A 19,813-nucleotide genomic window follows, 5' to 3' on the forward strand; every position below is an offset into this window, starting at 1 on the left:
CAAAACATCAGGAAGAACTTTCTAACAGAGCGGTTCCTTAGTGGAACAGGCTTCCTCGGGAGGTGGTAGGCTCTCCTTCCCCGGAGGTATTTAAGCAGAAGCTAGATGGCCATCTGGCAGCAATACTGATCCTGTGACCTTAGGCAGATCGTGAGAGGGAGGGCACCTTGGCCATCTTCTGGGCATGGAGTAGGGGTCACTGGGGGTGTGTGGGGGGAGGTAGTTGTGAATGTCCTGCATTGTGCAGAGGGTTGGACTAGATGACCCTGGTGGTCCCTTCCAATTCTATCATTCTATGATTCTTAAAAACTCTTGATGGGAACCAGGAATGGTGCTGGCAGGCACCATGGTGCCCAGGGGCTTCAAGTTGGGGACCCTGGCTTTAGGCTCTTTATTGTACTGCTGGAAAACGTAAACAGCTGACGTACAGAAAGGGGGTGCCTCCACTCGCCACAGATGAAGCGGCTGCCTTGATCTGCCTCTGCTTCATATTTCAAAGAACTGGCTCGGGTTAAACCACAGCCGGCTTCCAATGGCCAGAGGGAGACTGGCAGTTCCCAATTAGAGCGCTCCCCGGCCCCACCTTCTCCCACACGTTTCTATTCCCTTTTTGGCAAGGCTGAGCTGGCACATGGGCCGACTCCCTTTGCAGTGCTATGCGTCCTCCTCCTTAATGCGGTTGCTTCATTCCCCTCATTTCCCCAAACCCTTATTCATCGTTGAGTCTTACGAAGACATTTTTCTCAACATTGTTTGAGATACACGAATCACATGCCTTGCTGGTACAGATCAGATGGCCGGAGCTAGCTAGGTGCCGCAGGGAAGCTCAGAAGTAAAGCATGAAAGCTGAGGATAATCTCTTGACTGGCTGCGTCCGGTAATAAGAGGTATACTTCATGGGTATATGGAGGTTCCCTTTTACAATCTTGGCTATTTGCGAGGATTGCTGCATCACTGACTCAGATCGAAATATCTCCAGCGTGGTGAAGAGCAGTGGTTTGGAGCGTTGGAGTCTGATCTGAAGTACTGGGTTTGATTCCCCACTCCTCCATATGAGTGGCGGAGGCTAATCTGGTGAACTGGATTTGTTTCCACACTCCTCCGCATGAAGCCAGCTGGGTGACCTTGGGCTGATCACTGATCTCTGAGCCCCACCTACTTCACAGGGTGTCTGTTGTGGGGAGGGGAAGGGAAGGTGATTGTAAGCCGGTTTGAGTCTCCCTTAAGTGGCAGAGAAAGTCGGCATATAAAAACCAACTCTTCTTCTTCTTATTGAAACCCATTATGTTCGTGGGAACTGCACAGCTGCAGTTTTCGGCCTGTCAGCTGTGCGCCCCGAGCCCTTCCCATATGTGGTGCCACAGCATTTCCATGTCCTAATCCGTGGTACAATATTAAGTCAGCAACACAGCGGTGCAGCAACAGTCAAATCTGGGAATCTGATGATAATCCCTCTGATAACACCCTGCATTGCACAGTCTGTTCTACTTGCAAAGCAATGCTTAAGCAAGAGCACATAGAGTCTCCTCTTGAGTTGGCGCTGCCAGCCAAGGAACTTTGTTGCTTGACTGAAGCACTGGCCAATAGGCATAGGCCATTTATGCAGGGTCAGTTTTGAAGTTCGCTCAAAGCTTTTTTAAATGCGACCTTTAAAATGTCTATTCACGGTCCCGACGCAAAAGGAGAAATTCCACCTCCCCCCACACTCGCCTGCTCCTTTGATCCTTCCATTAGCCAACCGCCGTTTTCATAGCTAAGCATCATTTTGCATGATTCCTTCAGGGGATTCTTTGGTGTCGGGGTGGAGCAAACACAAAAGGTCGTGTTAAAGGGGCTCTTAAGTAATGCGAAGCCGGTATGCATTGGCTTCGCAGTCACTTCCTGAACGACGGTTCACCGTGAAAAACGAAAAAAAAAATGCCTGGCAATTCAGCCTGGAAAGTACTGCTAATTACCAAGCATAAATGGCCTTACATTTCAGTTCTGGAGGGCAACCAGTGTGCCGGTGCATCCCAATGGAATGCATGACAACGTACACTGCGTGGAAGCACAGACACACACAATACAGAGAAAATCCCAAATTTTGGCATTTATTTATTGTATCTCTTTAAGACATTTATATGCTGCCTCTTTGGAGCCCTGCTTGAGGCAGCTTGCAAAATAAGAAGTAAAACCATTGAATAGAAAATCATGCAAACTGAGAGCCATTAAAAACCAACCGATAAAACCCTGAAGCATAAAAGCCCTGGCGCACAGAACTTTTGGCAGCCAAAGTAATCCTTATAACAGTCCTCGGGCTAAAAGCAGATTGGGAAATCAATTATAAAACATCAAACCCCTAGTTAAAAGCCTGGGTAAAAAGAAAGGTCTTGGCCTGGTAGGAAGGGCCTGGTGTAGCCTGCATAACGTCCAAGAACCGTCTGGGCACACATTGGATTGTACGTCCGGTTGCCTCCGTGTGGTCATATGGAGACAGGGCAAGAGTGTCAGCTGGATAGGGAAGTTATGGAGAACTATATCATGTGATCTGGCAGTGACTAAATACTATCAGCAGAATCCCTGGAAACAACATTGCCCTAAAATAAATCCGAATAATAATAATAATAATAATAATAAGAGTTGGTTTTTATATGCTGACTTTCTCTACCACTTAAGGGAGACTCAAACCGGCTGACAATCACCTTCCCTTCCCCTTCTCACAACAGACACCCTGTGTGGTAGGTGAGGCTGAGAGAGCTCGAAGAGAGCTGTGACTTGTCCAAGGTCACCCAGGTGGCTTTGTGTGCAGGAGGGGAAAACCAACCCAGTTCACCAGATTAGCCTCCACCACTCATGTGGTGGAATCAAACCCAGTTCTCCAGATCAGACTCCACCGCTTTTAACCACTACACCACGCTGGCTTGCAGATTGTAAATGAAGTAGCATAGAGGGTGTGCGTGCTTTATTTGCATAATATATCAAAACCTGGATGTCCTGATCAAAGAAAGCTTTCTGCTAGCCTGGGTATTCCTAGGGTTGCCAACTCCGGTGTGTAAGATCCCTGGAGATTTTTTTTTGGGGGGGGTGAAACCTGGGGAAGGCAGGATTTGAGAAGGGGAGGGGACCTCAGTGGGTTATAATGTCATAGACTCCAACTTCCAAAGCAGCCATTTCCTCCAGGGGAACTGATCTCTGCAGTCTGGAGATCAGTTGTAATTCTGGGAGATCTCCAGGCCCCACCTGGAGGTTGGCAATCTTGGAGCACTCCAGACCCAGAATCCCCAGCGCACTGCAGCGTCAGTGCCGGTCAGGAGGGACCCCTTTTATATGGAGACGCTGTTCTGTACTTCAGAAGGGTTCAAGTAGAGGTAGCCGATGGGAAGTTCCTTGTTCCTCTGGTCGATTTCCTTGGAGATCTTGGCCAGGCACTCCTGGAATTCGGCAATCAGCTTTCGGGGCTCCTCTTCCGTGAAGTGCTCATCAGGGTAGTAGCCCAGGGGTCTCTGGAACAGCAGGGAAATGCATGCTTTGGACAGAGGAATGGCTGAGGTCTCCAACTGAGGTGGAACGAAGCGTGATGCTTTGACATCTGGCAGCATGTCTGCAGCTGCCTTTTTAAAGACTGGTTTTTCACATCTCACTTTTAAAATTCAGGTACAGTGGGATGGGAGAGAGCCAGCATGGTGTAGTGGTTAAGAGCGGTGATTTGGAGCAGTGGAGTCTGATCTGGAGAACCAGGTTTGATCCCCACTCCTCCACATGAGCGGCGGAGGCTAATCTGGTGAACTAGATTTGTTTCCCCACTCCTCCACATGAAGCCAGCTGGGTGACCTTGGGCTAGTCACAGCTCTCTTAGAGTTCTCTCAGCCTCACCTACCTCACAGGGTGTCTGTTGTGAGGAGGGGAAGGCTAGGAGATTGTAAGCCGGTTTGATTCTCCCTTCAGTGGTAGAGAAAGTTGGCATATAAAAACCAACTCTTCTTCTTCATCATCATCCCTTTTGTTTTTTTAAACCAGATCTTAAGATTGATCTATTTGCTTTCCTTATTTTGGAGGAGGAGGAGGAGGAGGAAGAGTTGGTTTTTATATGCTGACTTTTTCTACCACTTAAGGGAGAATCAAACTGGCTTACAATCACCTTCCCTTTCCCTCCCCACAACAGACACCCTGTGAGGTAGGTGGGACTGAGAGATCTGTGACTAACCCAAGGTCTCCCAGTTGGCTTCATGTGTATAAGTGGGGAAACCAACCTGGTTCACCAGATTAGCGTCCATCACTCATGTGGAGGAGCGAGGAATCAAACCACTCCAAACCACCATTCTTAACCACTACAACATGCTGGCACTCCGCTGTCAAAAAGCACCTTTGTGTATGTGTGTGTGCGTGCACACATGCGTGAGATTTAAATCTAGAGGGGGAAAACTTCCCAGCACAGAAGGAAAAAGATTAACCCCAATTAAAAAAGAGGATCAAAAACAGCTGCAAACAGATTCTGGAGCACACACAAAAACCCACAGCAATGCTTGGTATTCCCAGTGCCACTTGATAATATCTGCACTGAGAGAAATAATCCTGGCGACTCCTTCATGAACCAGCTGGGCCAAGTAACGTCAAGCTGAATGCAGCTTCCACAAAGATGGTGTCAGAAGGAATCATACGCATAATTTCCACAGATAAAGATCTTTTGGAAATGGTTACTCTCCCCTGGCTCTCCGCTCCACAGTCCAGATCCAAACCCCACCCCCAAACAGGTGGCTGCCTTTTACTATCAACTTGATAAATTGAACACATTAAGCTGCCTTATACTGAATCAGACCCTTGGTCCATCGAAGTCCATATTGTCTACTCAGACCAGCAGCGGCTCTCCAAGATCTCAGGCTGAGGTCTTTCACATCACCTACTTGCCTAATCCCTTTAACTGGAGATGCTGGGGATTGAACCTGGGACCTTCTGCATGCCAAGCAGAGGCTCTACCACTGAGCCACGGCTCCTCCCCTAATTCAGTAGCTTTTTACTGTTAAGACAATTGGTCTCTGCATTTAATCCGAATTGCGTACCACTTTTCCCAGACTCACTCACCAGGTCGCCCGGCTCATAGCTCACGACTGAAAGCAGAGAGAGAAGCGCGCAGGTGGAGTTCACTTCCGGCAAGGTGTCCAATATGCTCTTCAAGGTGGCAAGGCCTTTGCTTTTGGGGGGAGGCTGTCTCAAGGTGGCGGGCGTGTTGGGCATCCAGGCGGCGAAATCAAACTGTCCCACACAAACAAAGGGGGAAGTGGGTTAGAGCCAATTGGGGTCTACCTGGGAGGACTTGGGAAGCCCGGTGGAAAGATCACCATTCCATTGACACGATGTGCAGGCAATTTTTTTTCTTGCAGAAGAAATACCGGATGGTTTACTTAAATTTATACAACATCTGAAGTTTAGGTTTACCAGCTGTGGGTTGAGGAGTTTCTGGAGATTTGGGGGTGGAGCCTAGGGAGGGTGGAGTTTGGGTAGGGTTGCCAGGTTCCTCTTCACCACTGGCGGGGTTAGGGGAGGGGAGGGACTTCAGTGTCGTAGAGTCCAGTTGCCAAAGTGGCCATCTTCTCCATGTGAACTGATCTCTAGCAGGAAATCTCCAGCTAGTACATGGAGGTTGGCAACCTTATGGCATGGTGTATGTGTAGGGGGGATGGACTACCCGCATCAGGGATGGTCTCAGACATCGGCCATCTGGGGCATGTGCAAGGAAGGGGAGAAGTCCTGCCCCCTCCAGATGAGGTTCCTTACCTGCCCACTGTTGACTGCAGCATGCCTTGCGGAGCAGCAGAAGATGATCATGGTGAGGAACTTGACAAGCTCATCCTTGGTTTCCAGTGTAGAAGGGACACCTGTTGGGGTCGGACAGAAAATTTAGCCTCCCCTCACAAGTCAGTTTTGCTTATGACTGTACGCTTCATAAGAACATACGAAAGGCCCTGCTGGATCAGGCCAAGGCCCATCAAGTCCAGCAGTCTGTTCACACAGCGGCCAACCAGGTGCCTCTAGGAAGACCCCAAACAAGACCACGGCAGCAGCATTCTCCTGCCTGTGTTCCACAGCACCTAATAAAATAGGCATGCTCCTCTGATGATGGAGAGAATAGGTCTGCATCATGACTAGTATCCATTTTGACTAGTAGCCATGAATAACCCTCTCCTCCGTGAACATGTCCACTCCCCTCTTAAAGCCTTCCAAGTTGGTTTTTCCTCATGTGTTTTATGGAGTGGGGTTATGGGAGAGGCAAAGGGATGAGCCTGGAGATCGAAAACTGTCTAGCTGGATTTGAAAATCCCCAATTCGGTTTTGTTTCTCCCTTTTGAGAATGAGCCTAAGAGCCTTTGATGAAACCTTCCCTCCCTTGGCAACCCTAGCTGGGGCCTTACCGGATGACTTCAGGCCCAGGAAAGCTTCTGTGAAAATTTCGCGCACCCAGGCTTGCAGTTCGGGGTCCTCCTTGACTGCTGTGTCAGATTTGTAGTAGAGACCGACAATGCCAGAGGCCAGCCTGAAAGCAGAGTAGGTGAAGGGAAGTAGGGTCACCCCTGTACCCAACTCCAGAGTGACTCCTGGGTGTGGGGAAGCAGCCCTGGTTGGATTTCTGCCTTTTTCATGGGGCTCATGGCAGAGGCGACTTGCATGGGAGGGAAACCAGGAGTGAAACCCCAAGAGGATTTGCAGCTCTTATTAAGCCATGGCTGGCAGGATCCCACAGTACACCAGCCATATCCCAAAAAACTGAAACTAGTTTGAGGGGTTGTTTGCACTTCTTTTTGAATTCTCCCTGTCCTTATTCTAACCATTATCCTTTGTTGCTTAATGAAAATTGGATTTAATTTCCAGCTTTGGCTCAGGGCAATTGCTCAAGCTGAGCTTGTAGAAACACATCTGGAAGGGGGTGGAGGAGTATTTTCAAACAGGGTTTGTGCTCCGCAATTAATTCTTGCCGGCCCAAGCACTCAGCGTGTTCTCTCGGCTGTATCCTGTTTCAGGGCTATTCAGACAACCAACCCAGTAAGTGCCTTTCTTAGGGGTCCGAATCAGATCCAAATATCATGAATTCACATTGTTTCAGACTTCCTCCTTGATTCAGCTAGGAAACCTCTTCTTATCCCTCGGGTCTGTCCCAGTTAGGGTTACCAACTTCAAGGTGAGGCCTGCCATTCTCTCTAGGGTTGCTAACCTCCAGGTACTAGCTGGAGATCTCCTGCTATTACAACTGATCTCCAGCCGATAGAGATCTGTTCCCCTGGAGAAAATGGCCGCTTTGGCCATTGGACTCTATGGGATTTAAGTCCCTCCCCTCCCCAAAACCCTGCCTTCCTCAGGCTCCGCCCCAAAAACCTCCCGCTGGTAGAGAAGAGGGACCTGGCAAACCTAGTTCTCACAGAACTACAACTGATGTGTAGACTACCGAGTTGAGTTTTCCTGGAGAAAATGGCGCTCTGGAAGGTGGACTCAGCAACCCTGCTGAGCCCCCTGCCCAGGCTCCGCCCCCAAACCTCCAGTATTTCCGTCATTCCAGTGGCTTGCTTCCTACCACATCTGATGAAACCATTTTGTGCAAAAAAACCCAACAACCTCAAAGGGGAGCAAAATGACCATCCCAGCGCCAGATGCAGAAATGGCCCCTGCTTCGGATTTCAGCAACCCCTGTGTGTTTGCTTCTGCACATGGATTCCAGATCCCCAAAGCTCACTTCTGTATGGCGTTCCAGATCTTCATCCCGTCATCCCGGAAGTAGAAATTGGGCAAAGTGGCCACTCCTCTTTTCTCGAGGTCATCCGGGAGGCAAAGGGCAGTATAAGTGGAGGCCTGAACACCTTTTGCCAGCAGCTTCAGCATCCCATCGCGGCCTGTGGCGGTGGCCTGTGGGGTGGGAGACACAAATTCAAGGCCAGGGAAGGCTACGTTCGACTCTCTCTGAAGCTCAGCATTTGATCTGTCGGAATCAGTGGGGCCAGATCCCTTTGCTGTAATCTACTGAGTCTTCATCCCTTCCGACAGCCCAGTTTCCTCACTGTTGACATACCACTGAATCCCGCCAGCATCAATAAGCTAACTGACACCCAGCGCGTCTATGCATGGATCTCCTGACTCTCTTTTAATTTTATTAATTTATTAATGAAAACAACAGTTGGAGGCAGCTAATTTGACTGAGGAAGCGGCACTGGGGGAGGGTGTTTATGAATCTTTCCTTCCCACTCTGTTTCCCCAGTATAAATCACTCCTCCCTGAGGCTGTAAGAAGGTTCCTTCAGGGAAGGGAATGGAAGGAAGACGGGAACAAGAAGCCTTCTGCCAGTGGCTTGTATAAGCAATTAAAGATGCTGAGATTCCCTGGAGCAAATGCACATTCGGGCCCTTGCCATTTGCAAACTGGCCACCAGTCTGACAAGATGGGGCTAGCCTGGGTCATCCACAGGGCTGCAAAAAACTATACACTTTTTTGGAAGCAGGTCTACCAAAAGCCAATGCATGTATTTCACAAAGCTTCCCTGCATGCAAACAAATGCAAATTAAGCTAGTCCAAGAGAATGTCTCATAACACTGGAGATTTCAGAACTGGGCTTTGCCAGTGTTACTGCAGCCTGGCTCTCAAACCAAGGGTCAGGATTTCCTGGAAGTGTGGGTTGCTTAGCGTCTGAGATCTGATGACATCGGGCTAGGCTGGGCCATCCAGTTGAGGTGGCCACTAGTTTAGTTGGCTTTAAAAGACGACTAGACAAATGCAAGCAGGAGAGGTCCATCAGAATGCTGGACTAGATGGACCATGGGTCCGAAACTGCACGGCCGCTATCCTCTGTGGAGTTTTCCTTTCTGGTCCTGACATGTGCAAAATCCCAAACCCCTCCCCCTTTGGGTTGTTCTGGCCTTCTTACCTTATCAAATACCCCTCCTGGCTGTATAAGGCTGGTGCGGGCTAGAGTGTTGATGTGGAGTGTATACCGGGTGTGAGGTATCAGGAGCTGAAAGGGGGAAGAGGGCACAGGCTTCAAACTGGGCATCACTTGGAAGCAAAGCTAAACCACTAATCCCCCACCCACTCCAAAAGAAGAGGCTAAATCTGAAGATGCCTCTCTCACTCTCACACTCACATACATATTCTGGTACACAGCTATGCATTTGTGCAATATTAATCCCACTTAAACTCAAAAATCAAAAGCGAGGTTTAGATACCTCTGTCTTCCAGATACTAGTCCAACACTCTAACCACTACACCACACTGGCTCTTACCTTGTAGATAGGGTGGCACATAGGTAGCTGGCGGAGGGTGGCCATGGTGTAGACCTCGCAATGGAAGTGTGCTTCCAGGAGGTGGGTGTTGACCTCATGGACATGGAAGTTGGCCATCCTCACCCAGATCTTAGCGAGCGTCCAGTCCCATTCGGGGTCACTGGGCAGGAAAATGGGAGTCTCAAAACCAGGGGTCTGACTGAGCTGTGGAGGAAAAAAGAGGGATTCAGGTTCAGCTGGATCATTTCGCTTCATACCAGCAAGGCTGGGAACCTGCCAGGAGGGGGTAGTGAGGAACTGGTGGATGAAGACTACCTAGTGGACATGTGGAAGAGGCCAGAACTGCCCATGGACTTCCTGGACCTTATCCATTGCGTTGCACAAGGAAGAATCAAACCAGCTTACAATCACCTTCCCTTCCCCTCCCCACAACAGACACCCTGTGAGGTAGGTGGGGCTGAGAGAGCTCTAAGAGAACTGTGACTAGCCCAAGGTCACCCAGCGGGCTTCATGTGGAGGTGTGGGGAAAGCAACCTGGTTCACCAGATTAGCCTGCGCTGCTCATTTGGAGGAGTGGGGAATCAAACCCGGTTCTCCAGATCAGATTCCACCACTCCAAATCACTGCCCTTAACTGCTACACCATGCTAGTTCATATATATATATATTGCTGCTCAAACCAAGAATGTTGTATAATTATTATTTAGACTTGATTCCCTAACCCTGTCTTGTACAATCTGCCTTACATCTGTCAATTAAAAAGAAAGAAAGAATAATACCATTTTGTAATCTCAGAAATTCTATGGGCTCCCTGGCTGGTTAGCTTCCAGTTTCCATCCAGATGTTCTGCACTTTTCCATGTAAATTTCCTATGCTTTTGGTTTCATGCTACGGTTTACAGCTGGGTGGGTAGACAACTTCCATGACGGTTTGGCCACACGGACTATGGGTCAAGAAGCGACCCATGTGTTTTACCTGGATAGCCAGTGGCTTGACCTTTCCTTCAGGGTTCAGGTGCAGCAGGCAGAGGGGAGCAGCCAGATATTGGGGTTTACCGTTGAGAAAGCACGTTGGGATGTCCTCAAGGATCTTGTAGTCTGCGATGAAGATGTTCCCTTTCTGCAGGGTGGGAGCAGAGGGAGATGGGAAGAGACATGAGTAGGCCAAGAGATGTACAGTGAGCTGGGCATTATGCTGTGGCTGTATCTGATCTATTACAATCTTATGTCTGAGGCTTTGATTTTATGAAGGACTTCACAGTCTCTGTTTGCAAAAGGTCTCTGTGACGGGTTACTCTTGTTTCTGTTTTACAGATGGGTGGACTGAGGTGAAAGGGCAGAGACTTGCTCATGACTGGCAGATGACCACATGGCAGGATTGAGACTTGAACACAGGTCACCCACATGGAAGTCCGGCTTTCCATCCATTATTGTCCGGGAGTACCAGCCCATGAGAAAATCTATTTGTGTAGAGGTGCCTCCGCTTATTCTTGGAAGGGTCATACTGGCACACATGCCAGTGACTAAATGTGTTTGGCTCTCGTGGCCCTTTCTTACACGCCCAGGGTAATGCTGATCAGTTGCCACTTTGGGGTCAGGAAGCAGTTTTCCTCCAGGCCAGATTGGCCAGGGATCCTGGAGGTTTTTTTTGTGGGGTTTTTTTGCCATCTTTTGGGCATGGAATAGGGGTCACTGGAGGTGTGTGTGTGTGTGGGAGGTAGTTGTGAATTTCCTGCATTGTGCTGGGGGTTGGACTAGATGACCCTGGTGGTCCCTTCCAACTCTATGATTCTAAATATAGATTTGACAACCAGCCCCAAGTTTCCAGGATTCTCAGTGGTCCCTTCAGACAAACAGATGTGGGTGCCAGTTACCGTCAGCTCTTTCTGAAGGGTGGTGGAATTCCCCAGGGACCCGGCCACCATCTTTTCGGTGACTGGGAAGTTAGCTGGGATCTCGGTGCATTTCTGGAGCAGCACAGGGTTGACCCCATTCAGGAATTGATAGCCAAAGAAATCATCGTCTTTCCAATGATCTGCGACATACTCTGGAGATGCAGAGGAATGATAGTTGTTAACCCGTCTTTCCACTGGGAAGTTTATTCCATGAGGGATGAGTGAATTAGAAACTGGGAGGTCAGAGTCAAGGAATTTGAAAGCATTAAGAAGTTAATGCAGTGTTCACCCCCACCCCAGGGAACCTTACCTCTAGGTGAGAAATGCTTCCAAGGTTAACCTTAAAAACATATGAAACTGATGTGCTGAGTCAGACTTTTGGTTCTCAGCATTGATTATTCTTGATGGGTAGCAGCTGTCCAAATTCTCACACTGAGAAACGTTCTCAGAATTTGTTTCCCTGAAAACCAGCAGAATTTCCCCCCTCCGTGGCTGCTTCTCCAGATGGGGGTGTCTTTATGATAGGAAGCAACCCGAAGAAGAAAAATTGTAGGGATTCCTCTCCTTGCACTGAAAATTGCCCTGATTTTTTAAAAAGTGTTTGCAAATTCTTCCTGTGGGAAGGGATGGGGAAATTACATTAAAATTTTAAGTATCTGAGAAGGGCTGTGGCTCAATGGCAGAGCATCTGTTTTGTATGCTGGTTCAATCCCCAACATCTCTATGTAAAAGGACCAGGCAGTAGGCGACAGGGAAGACCTTTCTCTGCCTGAGACCCTGGAGAGCTGCTGCCAGTCTGAGTAGGCAACACTGACCTGGTTGGACCGATGGTCTGATTCAGTATTAGGCAGCTTCCTCTGTACAAATTCTTTTTGGCTGTTTTCAAAATCTGTCCACTGCAAGGGACCTTTGTAGGAAAGGGAGGCTCACCTGTGACAGGGGTTTTTTTGAACCAGAAGACCTTCCCGATGTCGTCTAGACTCTCCCAAGAACCCTCCTGGTTGGAGAAACCTTTAAGTCTCAGCTCAAGTTCCCTGAAGGCAAAGACCACAGCAGGTGAAGGACCGGGGGGGGGGGGGGAGAAGGAGAAACAGCAGAGAGGAGCTTAGGGTTGCCAACCTCCAGGTGGGGCCTGGAGATCCCCCAGAATTACAACTGTTCTCCAGAGGTCGGTTACCCTGGGGAAAATGGCTGCGTTGGGAAGTGGACTCTATGGCGTTACACCCTGGCCTCTCCAGGCCCCACCTCCAAATCTCCAGGAATGTCTTAACCTGGAGTTGGCAACCCTAGAGGGGCTCCTCCTGTGTTTAGGTAGATGCATAAATCAGAGCTTCCTTCTGTAGGCGCACGCCCCAGATTAAGCAGAAGCAACCTCATGTTGGCACAGTAATTAACACAGCAGAGGTGCATAACCTCACTAAAGTGTAGATAAAGATTTATTCAGTGTTACAGCACTAGCTGAGAAAGAGAGAAAGAGACTTTGTGGAACTTCGGAGAAGACTCATGAGATTGCCCTAAGTATAGCAATCTGGAGACAGACAAGGGGCGAAAACGCACGGTCGCTTTAGCCTCCTTTATTCCCTGTTTCAGCCATGCTGAACGCATGCGATCCTGGCTTAATCCTGGCTGAAACAGGGAATAAAGGAGGTTAAAGCAACCGTGCGTTTTCGCCCAAGGAATTACTCTTAACAGGAGAGAAAGTGCCTTTTCTTCTATGTCTGAAATTTGGCACAGAAGATCCCAAGAAGGAAGGTTCTGGTCTTGGAACATTTCATCCAATTCAAATGTAAAATAAAGAGGGTAGTGCCAGAAGCCAAATGGAATGGCAATGAAAGGGAGAATAAAAATGAACATCTGGAATAATACAGCAAAACCAGCTTTTGAAATGGAGCTCCAGAATAACACACACACACACACACACACAAAAGTTGTATAGCTGTATTCTCCAAAACAGTTGACGGCCGGTCTGAGTTCTCTTTTGCTTTTTTAGTTTTTACTGAGATTCTTTTTCTGTGTATGGTGGCTCGTAAACATTGCCATGCTTAGAGCGAGATTTTGAGTCCAGGAGCACCTTTCCGGGGTATAAGCTTTCAAGAGTCTAAGCTTCCTTCGTCAGATACCTGCAGCTTGGACTCTCGGAAGCTTATACCCCAGAAATCATGTTTGTCTCGAAGGTGCTACTGGATTCGAATCCTAGTCTTTTGCTGCAGACCAACATGGGCTACCCACCTGAAACTGACTAGCCATTCTCGTTGTTTTATTTCAATTATACTAGATTGCACTGCATTTTCTTTTTGCTTATTGACATCAATCCATGGAAAAAAATTCATCGGATGCAGCACATGAAAGACATTCTTCCGCAGAATTCAGGAGGGCAAAGCAGAAAAAGGTGAAGTTTAGTCATTTGCAATGTTTCTGCTGAAAAGGAGCCTCCTCGAACCCAGTGAGCCCCAGAGACAACATAACTCACGACTTGGCGGCGCGCAGCCCAAAAACGGTGGTCTTGGTGAGGGTGAACTTAGAGCTGGAGTCCAAATCGTCGGTACTTTCTGCATCGATGCACCTCGGCCAGCCTGGGGCATATTCCTTCCAGCTGCAGTGACCAAAACAAAAGAAGCTCACCCAAAATGAACCTAGGTTAACATAGCACAGATATAAGAGATGGAATTAATTGCCACAGGATATTGTCTTGGCTACTAGCATGATTTTTTTAAAGTATGTAAACTGATGCCCTGACCTGGATACCCTAATCTTGTCAGATCTCAGTAGCTAAGCAGGATGAGCCCCGGTTAGGGCTTGGGTGGGAGTCCGCCAAGGAAGTCCAGGGTCGCTACGCAGAGGCAATGGCAAACCCCTCTGTTCGTCTCTTGCCCTGAAGATCCCACAGGGTTGTCGTAAGTCAGCTGCGACTTGACAGCACTTTCCACCACCTTGTAAACTGACAGGGGATAGCTCTATTGGTGGCTCCCCGTTATGTTATTGGGGAACACCACCTTTATGAGGCAAGACTTACCCGTAGCATTCTTGCCGTCTTTTGAGCTCTTCCTTACGATGTTCCAAAAGGATGGAGTTCCCGGAATCATCAGCAACGGTTTTGGCTGGAGAAGAAAGGGGAGGGTAAACAGGCCTGAAGGTAGAAACGTGTTAAGTTACCAGAACAGAGAAGTGCTAGGCTAGGCTGCCTCAGAGCAATGCTGTCAGACTTGGAAATCCTGCTTTCTCTCTAGTCCTACCTGGGAAATATGTGCAGTCTGCACACACTCAGAAAGAACCTCTCGGTTCAGCTTGGCTGAGGTTGGATCACATGACCCAAGGCTGAATCTAGGGATCTTGGTAGCCAGGTGGAGTCTTTGGCCTATGTGACACCCACAGATCATGGTTTACTTTATCGTTCCCAAACCAACAGCAACCCTAGTCGGAACCCAGTCAAAACTAACCAAAAAAGTAACATCTTGTTTGGCCCTGAGTGGATGCCCCTGGGCCATTCCCTCTCTTTCAGCCTGCTACCGTGAGCTCCTTATGTTCGTAAATGCCATCAAGTTGCAACTGATATGATGACCCCAGCAAGGGGCTCTCAAGGCAAGTGAGAAGCAGAGGGGGTTTTGCCATTGCCTTCTTCTTCAGAGCCTTCCTTGGTGGTCTCCCATCCAAGCACTGACCCTGCTTAGCTTCTAAGTACAACCCCCCCTCTAAACTAACTATTATACACAGAAATTCTGAATAGGTGGCCACACAGTAATCTAATCGTATTAAAATATGCTTTATAAATAGTAGCCCTATGATTCCGACAAATGTTACACAACAAACTCCAATCGAAGGAGTCTTATTCATCATACATTGTTCACAATATTCATCTCTATATAGTCCTTAAATTAAGCTTGATAGAATCATAGAGTTGGAAGGGACACCCAGGGTCATCTAGTCCAACCCCTGGCACAATGCAGGAAATTGCTTAATTCAAGGACTATCTAGAGTCCTTAATTAAGCTTATAATCCTTAAATTAAGCATATATTAATACAATTAAGCATATATTAATACGATTAGATAACTGTGTGGCCGCCTATACTGAATTTCTGCCTGCTTAGCTTCTGACATCAGAGGAGATGGGGCTATACCGAGCCACCTTCCCTCCCTGAACTCCTTGGGTGGGGTACAAAGGCACAGAGAGGTAGACTTGTGTACCTGCACCCTCCCGCAGCGTCAAGGTGCCGTAGCCCTCCAGCCACTGGTAGGAGGGGAAGTGGTAGGTTGTCCCGTGCTGGGTCGTCACCTTGACGAAGTCACAGAGCCAGCTGTCCTTGGGGAAGAACAGGTAGGGCTCCTTGTGGAGCTGGACCAGCAGAAGCGCTCCCAGGTCCCTCGCGCAGGGCATCTCGTACTCGTCCACCTGGATGCACAGAGGAGAATCGGTCTCGGGGAGGGATGCAAAATCGCAGCCCCCAAAGCCAGGCCCCTTGGGAATATCCCCATCACCACTGGTGGACACATGAAGCTGCCTTATACTGAATCAGACCCATGGTCCATCAAAGTCAGTATTGTCTACTCAGACTGGCAGCAGCTCTCCTGGGACTCAGGCAGAGGTCTTTCACATCACCTACTACTAGTATGGTCCTCATACTAGTCTCCTCTGCTCCCTTTTGCTTGGTCCTTTTGCAAGTTCTACGCACTCTCTTGCTCTGTTTCTGTCAAACTCTGCAGGGGTCCTGCCACTTTTCATCAGCCCCTGGCTTGGTCGCCTTGGGTGAGTCAGTGCTGCCTGCAGGGGACTAGCTGTGGTGGCTTTTGCTCTTTCAGACTACAGATCATCAGGGAATTCCGCGGTCTTCCTTCTTTGCCAATTTGTCCTATTGATCATGTAGCCATCAACTATTTATTCGTCTGAAGGTGATAAGGAGAATGTGTTTTGCTCCCGATTAAAAGGAGTATCGGGACAGAGTTAGATGGAGGGGCACGAAGATCCCAGCAGAAGATAAATTTCCCTGGTCTGGAGGTGAGAGCCAAACTAGACATTATGAGCAACGTGAGTTGGGACATGGGTGCCCAAACTGACTTGCTGTCACGCGTTTGAGCCATGTGCTGGGTGGTGCTAGAGAACAGGCAGCCGTGATGCCCCTTGCCTGTGGGTTTCTAATAGGGTTGCCAGCCTCCAGGTGGTGGCTGGAGCTCTCCTGCTATTACAACTGATCTCCATGCGATATAGATCAGTTCCCCTGGAGAAAATGGCCACTTTGGCAATTGGAGTCTATGGCATTGAAGTTAAGGTTGCCAGGTCCTTCTTCGCCATTGGCGGGAGGTTTTGGGGACAGAGCCTGAAGAGGGCAGGGTTTGGAAGGGGAGGGACTTCAAGGCCATAGAGTCCAATTGCCAAAGCATCCCTTTTCTCCAGGGGAACTGATCTCTATCAGCTGGAGATCAGTTGTAATAGCAGGAGATCTCCAACTAGTACCTGGAGGTTGGCAACCCTACATTGAGGTCCCTCCCCTCTCTAAACCCCACCCTCCTCAGGCTCCACTCCCCAAATCTCCAGGTATTTCCCAACCCGGACCTGGCAACCCTAGTTTCTAATCTTCATCAGACAGATAAGAAGGGGAAGGGCGAGCACCGTAAAGCTGGAACACGGCAAGGGGAAAAGTAGCAACAGCGGGAGCAGCACAATAAACAGGAAAGGATATTTTTGCAAAAGCCAAAGGCACCTTTGGAAGTAGAGTTGGCAGGTCCTTCTTTGCCACGGGCGGGATATTTTGGGGGCAGAGCCTGAGCAGGGCGGGGTTTGGGGAGGGGAGGGACTCCAATGCCATAGAGTCCAGTTGCCAGAGCAGCCATTTCCTCCAGGTGAACTGATCTCTATTGGCTGGAGATCAGTTGTAAAAGCAGGAGATCTCCAGCTCATACCTGGAGGTTGGCAACCCTAATTGTGAGTTTGGCTGTCCTGATCACTGCCAAGTCTCAGACGAGAAAGTCCGTTCAGGCCTCTTGGTGGTGGTGGGTGGGGGTTTCTTGAGGGGCTATTGCACCTGCAGGAGGAGGGGCAGAGACCAGGACCTGGCAGATACATGTGTGGGAAGCAGCTGTTGGCCCGCTGCCGTGAGGTGAGGGTGGGGTTTTGAGCTGGGGCTAGCTGGAGCTGGGATGCAGGCTTGGGGGAGGGCTCCTATTGCTTTCTGGGGACCTGCCACCTGTTCTCAGGTGTTTCTTGACTTCTGCTTGTCTGTTTGTCAATAAAGATGCCAGAAGGCACCAATGGTCTTTCTCTCTTTCTCTCTCTCTCTCTCTCTCACTCCAAAGAAACTACCCTTGAAACTTCTCACTGCTTGTGGAACCGGGTGGAACAAATACCATTTTGCATGTATTTAAACGTGTGCATTTGTGGCATAACCTGAGTCCTGTGGTGGGGTGGCCCCTCTGTCTTGATCTAAGGCAATCAGATTAACTCTTGATCTTAGCTTTTAAGGGGGCAAAATTCAGTATTGTTCACCTAGAAGGGTTTCCCTCTAAAGCTAGCAGCATATATAACTCCAAATGCTGTTTTGTTTTAAGTCTAAGAAAACAATTCCATGTTTTTGGTAAGCAATTTTGACTTCTGATAATTTGCCAGTGTGTTCCAATGTTAACACTTGTCAGATAGAAGAGCGAGATTCAAGTCTGGTAACACCGTAAAGACCAGCACAATTTTGGGGGCATGAGCTTTTGAGATTTAAAGCTCCCTTCAAAAGCTTACACCCCCAAAATCTCATTGGTTTCTAAGGTACTCCTGGACTCAGATTCAGCTCCTCCAGCAGACCAGCATGGCTAGCATTGGAAACCTACTAGTCAGGGCGGAAACTTGCAAAGTCTGTGAAGAAGAGAACATAAGAACATAAGAAAAAGCCCTGCTGGATCAGACGAAGGCCCATCAGGGCCAGCAGTTTGTTCACACAGTGGCCAACCAGGTGCCTCTAGGAAGCCCCCAAACAAGACGAGTGCAGCAACATTGTCCTGCCTGTGTTCCAATGCACCTAAGATAACAGGCGTGCTCCTCTGATCCTGGAGAGAATAGGGACACATCATGACTAGTATCTGTTTTTACTAGTAGCCATGAATAGCCCTCTCCTCCATGAACAAGTCCACTCCCCTCTTAAAGCCTTCCAAGTTGGCAGCCACCACCACATCCTGGGACAGGGAGTTCCATCATTTAACTATGCGTTGTGTGAAGAGGACTTCCAGCCTGTCTTCTTCACGCCCTGCCAGAGAGCAGCCCCGTGTCTGCGCATGCTGAATTTGTACTCACAGCCCCAGGAACGAAGTCCCGTCCCCGGTTATTCAGCTGCTGCTTGTGGCTCTTCCCTCGAGTCCCGATCAAAGTGATGGAGACGGTGCTGTAGGTGCCGGCCAACATGATGTTGCCTGTGGCCACCTGGATCTTGTAGGTGGCCATTCTGGAAGCAGGAGGAAGGGGGGGGGGGCTCAGATCACCAGGGCAGATGGAGGAACTGTGCGGTGCTGAATCCCAGGCAGGTCTGAACCGCCTCCCCTGCTTCTCCCTGAGAGAGTCTGCAGCCACCTCCCCAAACCGATCTGCCCTTCTCAGGAAGGCCTCCTTGGCTCGGAGAAATGCTCTGCAGCTGTGGGGTGGGAGGGGCCCTGCTTGGCTCAGCCTCAGTTACGCAAGTTCGGCGTTTGCAACAGCTCCTGGCCTGCAGCTTCCTCTGCCCAAAGAACTCCTTTCCTTTGCAAGCAGCTTCACAAGTCTGTCATGGAGCATGGGGGACTTCGGGGGACTTCACACACACGCATGCTCGCACATGGCTCGAGGAATGAAAATTCCAGAAGTACTAGTACGGAATGGAACGCAACCGTCTTTCCCACCTGGAGCTAGGGTTGCCAACCTCCAGGTACTAGCTGGAGATCTCCTGCTATTACAACTGATCTCCAGCCAACAGAGATCAGATGACCTGGAGAAAATGGCCACTTTGCCAATTGGACTCTGTGGCATTGAAGTCCCTCCCCTTCCCAAACTCTGCCCACCTCAGGCTCCGCTGGTGGCGGAGAGGGACCTGGCAACCCTGCCCGTGGTGCTGGCATCTCCCTCTCCTCCCTCCTTGTCTCCACTTTACAATAGAGTTTATAACAGACTTCTTGCAGCTGAACTGTGCGGCCTGCCGAGCTGAATGCAGCCCATCAGCAGCTGGGCATGATGGGACTTGCCCCTGCCAGGCAAGCAGCAAAAGCAGGGCACAGCCCTAGGAGTGCGGGCCAGCCCTAGGAGCCGTGAACCCAGGACAGGTGCTGCTCTCCAGAGGGGCCCAAAGATGCTTCCCTAGAGGCCCCCTCTGTTGGCTTGGCTGCAATCTAATAGGGTCTATGGTTGCCACATTTCAGGGGAGGCCTGGAGATCTTCCAGAATTACAGCTGCTGTCCAGACATCAGTTCTCCTGGAGAAAAGGGTATACACATGAGTAAATGGGAGACTCTTTGGACTAAAGAAATAGTTCACTGAATGTCAAGTATTAAGAGAAAACTGGTATAAAATGTTTTTTTAGATGGTACATCACACCTAAAGATATAGCAAAAGCCAATAAAGATTATAATGGGAAATGTGATAATAAAGATGCAACATTTTATCATATGTGGTGGACATGTAAGAAAGCAAGGAACTTTTGCATAATGATACACTATGAAATGCAAAAGATTTAAAAAAATTAAG

General features: G+C 49.1%; 1 protein-coding gene across 1 annotated transcript; it reads right to left on the minus strand.

Annotated features, from left to right (window-relative positions):
* Window positions 1-3,302: 3,302 nt before the first annotated feature.
* Window positions 3,303-18,552, minus strand: LOC130489386 (hydroperoxide isomerase ALOXE3-like). Its single transcript, XM_056863089.1, has 14 exons — window positions 18,398-18,552; window positions 15,313-15,517; window positions 14,143-14,227; window positions 13,600-13,722; window positions 12,060-12,163; window positions 11,109-11,281; window positions 10,211-10,354; window positions 9,237-9,440; window positions 8,882-8,968; window positions 7,700-7,869; window positions 6,387-6,508; window positions 5,752-5,852; window positions 5,059-5,229; window positions 3,303-3,482 (listed from the first exon to the last, which is right to left on the minus strand). Exons 1-14 carry the CDS (start codon window positions 18,542-18,544, stop codon window positions 3,303-3,305), a joined length of 2,016 nt encoding a protein of 671 aa, XP_056719067.1. The 5' UTR covers window positions 18,545-18,552.
* Window positions 18,553-19,813: the final 1,261 nt, after the last annotated feature.

Source organism: Euleptes europaea, chromosome 18 (assembly GCF_029931775.1).
Source record: "Euleptes europaea isolate rEulEur1 chromosome 18, rEulEur1.hap1, whole genome shotgun sequence".
Classification (NCBI taxonomy): domain Eukaryota; kingdom Metazoa; phylum Chordata; class Lepidosauria; order Squamata; family Sphaerodactylidae; genus Euleptes; species Euleptes europaea.

Coding starts and splice junctions, on each gene's coding strand:
- LOC130489386 (XM_056863089.1), bottom strand. CDS start 18,544: ATGGCCACCTACAAGATCCAGGTGGCCACAGGCAACATCATGTTGGCC. Junction 14,228..15,312: donor GACGCTGCGGGAGGGTGCAG/GTACACAAGTCT, acceptor TTTCTTCTCCAG/CCAAAACCGTTGCTGATGAT. Junction 3,483..5,058: donor GCTATGAGCCGGGCGACCTG/GTGAGTGAGTCT, acceptor CTGCTGTTCCAG/AGACCCCTGGGCTACTACCC.